The sequence below is a fragment of the Anser cygnoides genome, chromosome 28 (assembly GCF_040182565.1).
Source record: "Anser cygnoides isolate HZ-2024a breed goose chromosome 28, Taihu_goose_T2T_genome, whole genome shotgun sequence".
NCBI lineage: Eukaryota > Metazoa > Chordata > Aves > Anseriformes > Anatidae > Anser > Anser cygnoides.
Genome location: NC_089900.1, coordinates 318017 through 330024, shown reverse-complemented (window position 1 = coordinate 330024; position 12008 = coordinate 318017). Strand labels below are relative to the sequence as shown.

The 12008-nt window shown below is 60.2% G+C and overlaps 1 protein-coding gene across 1 annotated transcript in view; it reads left to right on the top strand.

The window, feature by feature from the left end:
• Nucleotides 1-12008, top strand: part of ATP2A1 (ATPase sarcoplasmic/endoplasmic reticulum Ca2+ transporting 1) — a 28604-nt gene that overhangs the window by 5978 nt on the left and 10618 nt on the right. Inside the window, 12 exon segments of the mRNA XM_066984156.1 lie at nucleotides 1981-2061; nucleotides 3233-3318; nucleotides 4846-4869; nucleotides 4871-4894; nucleotides 4896-5145; nucleotides 7672-7838; nucleotides 8660-8748; nucleotides 9395-9497; nucleotides 9580-9711; nucleotides 9816-9941; nucleotides 10022-10240; nucleotides 11202-11537. Coding sequence (XP_066840257.1) covers nucleotides 1981-2061; nucleotides 3233-3318; nucleotides 4846-4869; nucleotides 4871-4894; nucleotides 4896-5145; nucleotides 7672-7838; nucleotides 8660-8748; nucleotides 9395-9497; nucleotides 9580-9711; nucleotides 9816-9941; nucleotides 10022-10240; nucleotides 11202-11537 — 1637 coding nt within the window.

Genomic DNA, 12008 nt, shown 5'->3' with positions numbered 1-12008 from the left:
GTAACCTCCCAGTAAGCCTTAACGCATCCCAGTAAGCCTTAACGCATCCCAGTAACCTCCCAGTAAGCCCTAATGCATCCCAGTAACCTCCCAGTGCCTCCCAGTAACTTCCAGTAACCCCCAAGTACACCCAAGTAACTTCCCAGTAACCCCTAATGCATCCCAGTAAGCCTTAATGCATCCCAGTAACCTCCCAGTAAGCCCTAATGCATCCCAGTAACCTCCCAGTAACCTCCCAGTGCCTCCCAGTAACCTCCAAGTAACCCCTCAGTAACCCCCACATACACCCAAGTAACTTCCCAGTAACCTCTAATGCATCCCAGTAACCTCCCAGTAAGCCCTAATGCATCCCAGTAACCACCCAGTGCCTCCCAGTAACTTCCAGTAACCCCCAGTGCCTCCCAGTAACGTACACCCAAGTAACTTCACAGTAAACCCTAACACATCCCAGTAAGCCTTAATGCATCCCAGTAACCTCCCAGTAAGCCTTAATGCATCCCACTAACCTCCCAGTGCCTCCCGGTAACTTCCAGTAACCCCCAGTGCCTCCCAGTAACCTCCCGGCAGCCCTCCAGTAACCCCCACGAACACCCGAGTAACTTCCCAGTAACCCCTAATGCATCCCAGTAACCTCCCAGTAAGCCCTAATGCATCCCGGTAACCTCCCAGTGCCTCCCGGTAACTTCCAGTAACCCCCAGTGCCTCCCAGTAACCTCCAAGTAACCCCTCAGTAACCCCCACATACACCCAAGTAACTTCCCAGTAACCCCTAATGCATCCCAGTAACCTCCCAGTAAGCCCTAATGCCTCCCAGTAACCCTTAATGCATCCCAGTAACCTCCCAGTAAGCCCTAATGCCTCCCAGTAACCTCCCAGTAACCTCCCAGTGCCTCCCAGTAACTTCCAGTAACCCCCAGTGCCTCCTTGTAACCTCCCAGTAACCCCCAAGTACATACAAGTACCTTCCCAGTAACCCCTAATGCATCCCAGTAACTTCCCTGTAAGCCTTAATGCATCCCAGTAAGCCTTAATGCATCCCAGTAACCTCCCAGTGCCTCCCGGTAACTTCCAGTAACCCCCAGTGCCTCCCAGTAACCTCCAGGCAACCCCTCAGTAACCCCCAAGTACATCCAAGTAACTTCCCAGTAAGCCTTAATGCATCCCGGTAAGCCTTAATGCATCCCAGTAACCTCCCAGTAAGCCCTAATGCATCCCAGTAGCCTCCCCATAACCCCCAATGCATCCCAGTGACCCCCAGTGCCTCCCAGGAGCCTCCCTGTAACCCCCCAGTACATCCAAGTACCTTCCCAGTAACCCTTAATGCATCCCAGTAAGCCATAAGGCATCCCAGTAACCTCCCAGTAAGCCCTAATGCATCCCAGTAACCTCCCAGTGCCTCCCGGTAACTTCCAGTAACCCCCAGTGCCTCCCAGTAACCTCCCAGTAAGCCTCAAGTACATCCAAGTATCTTCCCAGTAACCCTTAATCCATCCCAGTAACCCTTAATGCATCCCAGTAAGCCCTAATGCATCCCAGTAACCTCCCAGTAAGCCCTAATGCATCCCAGTAACCCTCAGTGCCTCTCAGTAACCCCCCAGTGACCTCCTGGTGACCCCCTTGTGCCTCCCAGTAACCTCCCAGTGCATCCCAGTAACCTCCAGCACCTCTCAGTAAACTCCCAGTAGCCCCCAGTCCCTCCCAGTAGCCCCCAGCAGCCTGCCAGTAGCTCCCCAGTCCTCCCCAGTAACCTTCCGGTCCCTCCCAGTAGCCCCCAGTACCCCCCCAGTCCCTCCCGGTACCCCCCACTCCCTCCCAGTCCCCTCCAGCACCCCCCAGTCCCCTCCCAGCCCCTCCCAGCGCCCCCAATCCCCTCCCGGTCCCCCTCCAGCCCCTCCCGGTCCCCCTGGAGCCCCTCCCAGCCCCTCCCAGTCCCTCCCAGTGCCCCCAGTGCCCTCCCAGTGGTGACACCGCTGCCCGCAGTGGGGGACAAGGTGCCGGCCGACATCCGCATCCTCTCCATCAAGTCCACGACCCTGCGCGTCGACCAGTCCATCCTCACCGGTACGGGCGCCACTGGGCGCAACTGGGGCGCCACTGGGCGCAACTGGGGCACAACTGGGGCTACAACTGGGGCACGACTGGGGCACCACTGGGGCACGACTGGGGTACAACTGGGGTACGACTGGGGCACAACTGGGGCACAACTGGGGTACAACTGGGGTACGACTGGGGCACGACTGGGGCTACAACTGGGGTACGACTGGGGCACAACTGGGGCACAACTGGGGTACGACTGGGGTACGACTGGGGGACAAGTGGGGCACAGCTGGGGTACAACTGGGGCTACAACCGGGGCTACAACTGGGGTACGACTGGATACAACTGGGGGACAACTGGGGGTATAACTGGGCACAACTGGGGTACAACCGGGGCTACAACTGGGGTACGACTGGGGGATGACTGGGAGACAACTGGGGGTACAACTGGGGTACAACCGGGGCTACAACTGGGGTACGACTGGGGGATGACTGGGAGACAACTGGGGGTACAACTGGGGTACAACCGGGGGTACAACTGGGAGACAACTGGGGGTACAACTGGGCACAACTGGGGTACAACCGGGGCTACAACTGGGGTACGACTGGGGGTACGACTGGGGGACAACTGGGAGATAACTGGGGGTACAACTGGGCACAATGGGGGTACAACCGGATACAACCGCGGTACAACTGGGCTACAACTGGGAGTACAACTGGGAGACAACTGGGAGACAACTGGGGCACAACCGGGGGTACAACTGGGCTACAACTGGGGGTACAAGTGGGCTACAACTGGGAGGCAACTGGGACCCAACTGGGCACAACTGGTCTTTAATGGGGGCACAACCAGGCACACAACCGGGGTACAATTGGGGGCACAACCGGACACAACCGGTCACAACTGGTCACAACCGGTCACAACTGGTCACAACCGGTCACAACCGGGCACAACCGGGCACAACCGGGCGCAACCGGGCGCAAACACGCGCAACCGGACACGCGTGTGCGCACAACCGGTCACAATTGGGCACAACTGGGCACAACTGGGCACAACTGGGCACAAACGCGCACACAACCGGGCACAACCGGTCACAAACGGGGGCACAACCGGTCGGAGCCGGTCGGAACTGGTCGGAACCGGTCGGAACCGGTCAGGGCCGGTCGGAGCCGTGTTGACGCGCGCGTTCCCGCAGGTGAATCCGTGTCGGTCATCAAGCACACCGAGCCCGTCCCCGACCCGCGCGCCGTCAACCAGGACAAGAAGAACATGCTCTTCTCCGTGAGTCGCGCCCCGCCCCCCCCACGGCCACCGGCCCCGTGGCCCCAAGGCCACCGTGGCCCCAAGGCCACCATCCCCGTCTCTACGTCCCCACCACCGTGTCCCCAGGGCCACCATCCCCATTGCTACGTCCCCAAGACCACCGTGTCCCCAGGGCCACCATCTCCATCATCGTGTCCCTAGGGCCACCATCCCCGTGTCTACGTCCCCACCACCGTGTCCCCAGGGCCACCATGTCCCCATTGCCACGTCCCCAAGGCCACCGTGTCCCCAAGGCCGCCATCCCCATCATCACGTCCCCACCACCGTGTCCCCAGGGCCACCATCCCCACCACGGTGTCCCCAAGGCCACCATCCCCATCTCCATGTCCCCACCATGTCCCCAAGGCCACCGTGTCCCCAAGGCCACCATCCCCGTCTCTACGTCCCCACCACCGTGTCCCCAGGGCCACCATCTCCATCGCCACGTCCCCACCACCGTGTCCTGAAGGCCACCATCACCACCACCGTGTCCCCGTTGCCACATCCCCAAGGCCACCGTGTCCCCAAGGCCACCATCCCCATCATCGTGTCCCCAGGGCCACCATCCCCATCGCCACGTCCCCACCCCCGTGTCCCCAGGGCCACCATCCCCACCATGGTGTCCCCAAGGCCACCATCCCCATCTCCATGTCCCCACCATGTCCCCAAAGCCACCGTGTCCCCAAGGCCACCGCATCCCCAAGGCCACCATCCCCACCACCATGTCCCCAGGGCCACTGTCCCCATCGCCACATCTTCATCACGGTGTCCCCGAGGCCACCAGCCCCACCACCATGTCCCCAAAGCCACTGTCCCCACCACCACGTCCCCAAGGCCACCATCACCACCACCGTGTCCCCAAGGCCACCATGTCCCCATCGCCACGTCCCCAAGGCCACCATCACCACCACCATGTCCCCATTGCCACATCCCCAAGGCCACCGTGTCCCCCCCACCACCACGTCCCCAAGGCCACCACGCCCCCAAGGCCACCATCACCACCACCACGTCCCCAAGGCCACCGCGTCCCCAGCGCCGCATCCCCAGCGCCGCGTCCCCAAGGCCGCCATGTCCCCAAGGCCACCGCGTCCCCAGCGCTGCGCCCCCAAGGCCGCCGCACCCCCAAGGCCACCATGTCCCCATTGCTACGTTCCCAAGGCCACCATGTCCCCAAGGCCACCATCACCACCACCATGTCCCCATTGCCACGTCCCCAAGGCCACCACATCCCCAAGGCCACCACATCCCCAAGGCCACCACGTCCCCAAGGCCACCACGTCCCCAAGGCCACCATCCCCACCACCACATCCCCAAGGCCACCACGTCCCCAAGGCCACCGTGCCCCCAAGGCCACCGTGCCCCCAAGGCCACCATCCCCACCACCACATCCCCAAGGCCACCACGTCCCCAAGGCCACCACGTCCCCAAGGCCACCATCCCCACCACCACATCCCCAAGGCCACCATCCCCCATTGCCACATCCCCAAGGCCGCCGCGTCCCCGCAGGGCACCAACATCGGGGCGGGCAAGGGCCGTGGGCATCGTGGTGGCCACGGGGGGTGAACACGGAGATCGGGAAGATCCGCGACGAGATGGCGGCCACGGAGCAGGACAAGACGCCGCTGCAGCAGAAGCTGGACGAGTTCGGCGAGCAGCTCTCCAAGGTCATCTCGCTCATCTGCGTCGCCGTCTGGCTCATCAACATCGGCCACTTCAACGACCCCGTCCACGGCGGCTCCTGGATCCGCGGCGCCATCTACTACTTCAAGATCGCCGTCGCCCTGGCCGTGGCCGCCATCCCCGAAGGTGACAGCGGGCCCCTCTTGGCCCAATGTGGCCTTCTAAGACCGTTCCTTGACCCTGTATGGCCCTCTAAGACCATTCCTTGAGCCCTTGTGGTCTTCTAAGACCATTCCTTGACCCTATATGGCCTTCCAAGGCCGTTTGTTGACCCTATATGGCCTTCTAACACCCTTCCTTGACCCATTGTGGTCTTCTAACACCATTCCTTGACCCCATTTGGTCTTCTAAGACCACTCCTTGAGCCCTTGTGGTCTTCTAAGACCATTCCTTGACCCTTTATGGCCTTCTTACACCACTTGTTGACCCTATCTGGCCTTCTAACACCCTTCCTTGACCCTATATGGCCCTCTAAGACCATTCCTTGAGCCCTTGTGGTCTTCAAAGACCGTTCCTTGACCTTATATGGCCTTCCAAGACCATTCCTTGATCCTTTATGGCCTTCCAAGATCATTTGTTGACCCTATATGGCCTTGTAACACCCTTCCTTGACCCATTGTGGTCTTCTAACACCGTTCCTTGAGCCCATATGGCCTTCTAAGACCATTTGTTGACGCCTTGTGGCCCTCTAAGGACATTCCTTGACCCTATCTGGCCTTCTAACACCATTTTTTGACCCCTTGTGGTCTTCTAAGACCATTCCCTGACCCTGTGTGGCCCTCTAAGGCCGTTCCTTGACCCCATATGGCCTCTTAACACCATTTGTTGACCCCATATGGCCTTCTAACACCGTTCCTTGACCCCGTTTGGTCTTCTAAGAGCATTCCTTGACCCCTTGTGGCCCTCTAAGACAATTCGTTGACCCCTTGTGGTCTTCTAAGACCGTTCTTTGACCCCATGTGGCCTTCTAACACCGTTTCTTGACCCCATGTGGCCTTCTAACACCGTTCTTTGACCCCATTTGGCCCCCTAAGACCATTTCTTGACCCCATGTGGCCCCCTAAGACCATTTCTTGACCCCATGTGGTCTTCTAAGACCATTTCTTGACCCGGTGTGGTCTTCTAACACCATTCCTTGACCCTGTGATGTCTTCCAACACCGTTCCTTGACCCTATCTGTCCTTCTAACACGCTCGTTGACCCCATATGGCCTTCTAACACCATTTGTTGACCCCATATGGCTTTCTAACATGGTTCCTTGACCCCGTATAGCCTTCTAACACCATTTGTTGACCCCTTGTGGTCTTCTAAGACCATTTGTTGACCCCATATGGTCTTCTAAGACCATTTGTTGACCCCATATGGCCTTCTAACACCATTCATTGACCCCATATGGCCTTCTAATACCGTTTGTTGACCCCTTGTGGTCTTCTAATCCCGTTCCTTGACCCCATGTGGCCTTCTAAGACCATTTCTCGACCCCTTGTGGCCCTCTAAGACCATTTGTTGGCCCTATATGGCCCTCTAACACCATTTGTTTACCCTACATGGCCTTCTAACACCGTTCCTTGACCCCCTGCGGCCCTCTAAGACCATTCCTTGACCCTATATGGCCTTCTAAGACGGTTCCTTGCCCTGATACGGCCCTCTAGCGCTGATCCTTCATCTTACATAACGTCCTCACACCATTCCTTGACCCCACGTGGCCTTCTCACACCATTCCTTGGTCCTATATGGCATTCTGACACCGTTCGTTGACCCCGTATGGCCTTCTGGCACCGTTTGTTGACACCGTGTGGCCTTCTAACGATGTTCCACGACCCCGTGTGGCCTTCTAACACCATTCCTTGGCCCCACGCGGCCTTATAACGCCTTCCCTTGGCCCTATATAGGCTTATAAGCCCCTTTTGGGTCTCCTATAATGTCCTTTTTTCATTCTGCGTGGTCTTATAATGCCTTTTCTTGACCCTATATAGGGTTTTAAGACCCTTTTGGGTCCTATAATGCCCTTTTTTTATTTTGTGTGGTCTTGTAACACCCTTTCTTGATCCTATATAGGGTTATAAGCCCCTTTTGGGTCCTATAATGCCCTTGTTTATTTAGTATGGTCTTGTAGCACCCTTTCTTGATCCTATATAGGGTTATAATCCCCTTTTGGGTCCTATAATGCCCTTTTTTATCATTCTGCGTGGTCTTGTAACGCCCTTTCTTGATCCTATATAGGGTTATAAACCCATTTTGAGTCCTATAATGCCCTTTTTTTATTTTGCATGGTCTTGTAACACCCTTTCTTGACCCTATATAGGGTTATAAGCCCCTTTTGGGTCCTATAATGCCCTTTTTTCATTCTTCGTGGTCTCATAACGCCCTTTCTTGACCCTATATAGGGTTATAAGCCCCTTTTGGGTCTTATAATGCCTTTTTTTCATTCTTCGTGGTCTCGTAATGCCTTTTTTCCGATCCTTTTTGGCTCGCCACCCCGCTCCCTGGTCCTACACAGCTTCATAACGCCCTCCTTGACCCCGCACGGCCCGTAACGCCCTTCCTAGGCCCCCAACGCGGCTTCGTGTCCCGTTTCTTGACCCCTTTCGGGTTGTAAATCCCCTCCCCACGGTCCTGCGCGGGGCTCGACGCCCGTTCTCGGTACCGCAGGGCTGCCGGCCGTCATCACCACCTGCCTGGCGCTGGGGACGCGGCGCATGGCCAAGAAGAACGCCATCGTGCGCAGCCTGCCCTCCGTCGAGACCCTGGGCTGCACCTCCGTCATCTGCTCCGACAAGACCGGCACCCTCACCACCAACCAGATGTCCGTCTGCAAGGTGGGTGACACGGGGGACTGCTGGGGGCTCCCGGCGGCCCCTTGGGTGCCCCGAGGTCCTCCAGGAGCTCCTGAATTCCTCTTGGGTGCCCTGACGTCCTTCAGGAGCTCCCAGAGTCCCCTTGGGTGCCCCGAGGTCCTCCAGGAGCTCCTGACATCCCCTTGGGTGCCCCAAGAACCTCCATGAGCTCCCGACATCCCCTTGGGTGCCCCAAGGAGCTCCCAATGTCCCCTTGGGTGCCCCGAGGTCCTCCAGGAGCTCCCGAATTCCTCTTGGGTGCCCCAAGGTTCTTCAGGAGCTCGTGATGTCCCTTTGGGTTCCCCAAGGAGCACCCAATGTCCCCTTGGGTGCCCCGAGGTCCTCCAGGAGCCAGGAGCTCCCAAAATCCTCTTGGGTGCCCTGACGTCCTTCAGGGGCTCCCAAAGTCCCCTTGGATGCCCCAAGGAGCTCCCAATGTCCCCCTGGGTGCCCCAAGGTCCTCCAGGAGCTTCCGACGTCCCCTTGGGTGTCCCAAGGCCCTCCAGGAGCTCCCAACGACCCCTTGGGTGCCCCAAGGTCCTTCATGACCTCCCGATGTCCCCTTGGGTGCCCCAAGGAGCTCCCAACATCCCCTTGGGTGCCCCAAGGAGCTTCTGACATCCCCTTGGGTGTCCCAAGGCCCTCCAGGAGCTCCCAACGACCGCTTGGGTGCCCCAAGGAGCTCCCGACGTCCCCTTGGGTGCCCCCAAAGTCCCCCAGTAGACCCCAGTGGCCTCCGGGATGTCCCAGTTGGCCCCAGGACACCCCGGCTGCCCCCTGACCCCGTTGTCCTCCCCCCCCAGATGTTCATCGTGGACAAGGTGGAGGGCGACGTCTGCTCCCTCAACGAGTTCTCCATCACCGGCTCCACCTACGCCCCCGAGGGAGACGTGTGAGTGGCCGGTCCTCGCCCCCCCCGGGCCCAATGACCCCCCCTTCCCCCCCTTCCCCCTTCCCAGCGGGTCACTAACGGCCTCCTCTTGGGGTTCCTGTCCCTGCTAGACCGATATTGGCCTTCTCCAAGGGGCCTCCGTCCCCAACGGGTCAATGTCGGCCTCATTTTTGGGGCCTCCTCCCCCACTGGCCTCCTCCGTAGCGCCCCTGTCCTCAGTGGGCCAACCTTGGCCTCCTCTCGGAGGTCCCCGTGCCTAATGGGTCGGTATTGGCCTCGTTTTTGAGGTCCCCCACCCCAAAAACCCACTTCTGGCCTCATTTTTGAGGTCCCCAACTCCAACAAACCAATCCCAGCCTCATTTTTGAGGTCTCCATCCCCAAAAATCCACTTCTGGCCTCAGTTTTGAGGTCTCCAACCCCAACAAACCAATCCTGGCCTCACTTTTGAGGCCCCCATCCCCAACAAACCAATTCTGGCCTCATTTTTGAGCTCTCCAACCCCAACAAAACCCACCCTGGCCTCCTTTCGGACCTCCCCCACCCCAACAACCCCCATCCCGACCCCCTCCACGCCCTCCCCCCTGCCCGCGCCGCCCCCCGAGGGGCGTCCTCGCCCCGTCCCCGAGCCTCCGCTGCCTCCCCAGGCTGAAGAACGAGAAGCACGTGAAGGCCGGGCAGTACGACGGGCTGGTGGAGCTGGCCACCATCTGCGCCCTCTGCAACGACTCCTCCCTGGACTACAACGAGGTGAGGCCGCCCCCTGGTGTGTCCCCCCCCGACCCCCGCCGCCGCGGCGGCCTCGCGGTGACGCCGGCCTCCCTCCCCGCAGTCCAAGGGCGTCTACGAGAAGGTCGGGGAGGCCACGGAGACGGCGCTCACCTGCCTGGTGGAGAAGATGAACGTCTTCAACACCGACGTCCGCAACCTCTCCAAAGTGGAGCGCGCCAACGCCTGCAACTCCGTGAGTCCCCCCCCCCAGCCCTCCCGGCCTCCGCCGGCCTCCCCCCTCTTCCTCCGCCGCCCGTGCCACCGCGTTGTCCCCCCCCTCTCCTCGTGTCCCCGAAGGTCATCAAGCAGCTGATGAAGAAGGAGTTCACGCTGGAGTTCTCCCGCGACCGCAAGTCCATGTCGGTCTACTGCTCGCCGGCCAAGGCCTCGCGCGCCGCCGTGGGCAACAAGATGTTCGTCAAGGTGAGGCCACCGCCCCCGCCGCGTGCCCTCGCCCCCCGCCGCCGTCGCCGCCTCACCTCCCGCCCCGTCCCCCTCCCCAGGGGGCCCCCGAGGGCGTCATCGACCGCTGCAACTACGTGCGGGTGGGCACGGCGCGCGTGCCGCTGACGCCGGTCGTCAAGGAGAAGATCCTGGCCGTCATCAAGGAGTGGGGCACGGGGAGGGACACGCTGCGCTGCCTGGCCCTGGCCACCCGCGACACGCCCCCCAAGAAGGAGGACATGATGCTGGAGGACTCCACCAGGTTCGCCGAGTACGAGGTGAGGGCGGGGGAACGGCGCCTCCGGGGGGTTCTTGCTCCAGAGGAGGTCCTCCGGGGGTTCCCCGGCCCCATATCTCAATGGGATGTTCTCCGTGGGGTCCCCGGCCCTATATCTCTGTGTGAGGTCCTCCACGGGTTCCCTGGTCCCATATCTCCACACTAAGTCCTCTATAGGTTTCCCGGTCCCATATCTCCATATGAAGTCCTCCACCAGTTCCTCAATCCCATATCCCCATGGGATGTCCTCCATGGGTTCCCTGGTCCCATATCTCCATATGAAGCCCTCCACGGGTTCCCCGGTCCCATATCTCCATATGAAGCCCTCCAGGGGTTCCCCGGTCCCATATCTCCATGAGATGTTCTCCATGGGTTCCCCGGTCCCATATCTCCATATGAAGCCCTCCATGGGTTCCCCAGTCCCATATCTCCACGGGATGTCCTCCATGGGTTCCCTGGTCCCATATCTCCACGTGAAGTCCTCTATAGGTTCCCCGGTCCCATATCTCCATATGAAGCCCTCCAGGGGTTCCCCAGTCCCATATCTCCGTATGAAGCCCTCCACGGGTTCCCCGGTCCCATATCTTCATGGATTTCCTTCATGGGTTCCCTGGTCCCATATCTCCATATGAAGCCCTCCAGGGGTTCCCCGGTCCCATATCTCTGTACGATGCCCTCCACGGGTTCCTCAATCCCATATCTCCATATGAAGCCCTCCAGGGGGGTTCCCCGGTCCCATATCTCCATATGAAGCCCTCCACGACTTCCCCAGTCCCATATCTCCATATGAAGCCCTCCAGGGGTTCCCCAGTCCCGTATCTCCATGAGATGTTCTCCACGGGTTCCCTGGTCCCATATCTCCACGGGATGCCCTCCACGGGTTCCCCGGTCCCGTATCCCCGTTCGCCGCCCTCCACGGGCTCCCCGTTCCCTCTCTTCCCCCACCCCCACCCCCCCCCCAGACGGACCTGACCTTCGTGGGCTGCGTGGGCATGCTGGACCCGCCGCGGAAGGAGGTGATGGGCTCCATCCAGCTGTGCCGCGACGCCGGCATCCGCGTCATCATGATCACGGGGGACAACAAGGGCACGGCCATCGCCATCTGCCGCCGCATCGGCATCTTCAGCGAGGAGGAGGAGGTGACGGGCCGGGCGTACACGGGCCGCGAGTTCGACGACCTGCCGCCCGCCGAGCAGCGCGAGGCCTGCCGCCGCGCCTGCTGCTTCGCCCGCGTCGAGCCCACCCACAAGTCCAAGATCGTGGAGTTCCTCCAGTCCTTCGACGAGATCACCGCCATGGTGAGGCTTCGACGCGGGGGGGGGGGGGGGGGGGTGGGGGGGGTGACGGCGCCCCCGTGGGGCTCACGGGGGTCTTGGTGATGTCGTTTTGGGGTCCCGTCATCGTCCCGATGTGGTTCGGGGGTCCCACCGTCACCCCGACGTGGTTTTGGGATCCCACCGTCGTCTTGACGTGGTTTTGGGGTCCCACCATCATCCCGATGTGGTTCTGGGGTCCCACAATCGTCCCAATGTGATTTGGGGGTTCTACCATCACCCCGACGTGGTTTTGGGGTCCCACCATCATCCTGACATGGTTTTGGGGTCCCACCATCATCCCGATGTGGATCTGGGGTCCTACAATCATCCCGATGTGGTTCTGGGGGTTCTACTGTCACCCTGACGTGGTTCTGGGGTCCCTTGATTGTCTTGACATGGGTTTGGGGTCCCAACATCCTCCTGATGTGGTTTTGGGGTCCCACCATCACCCCA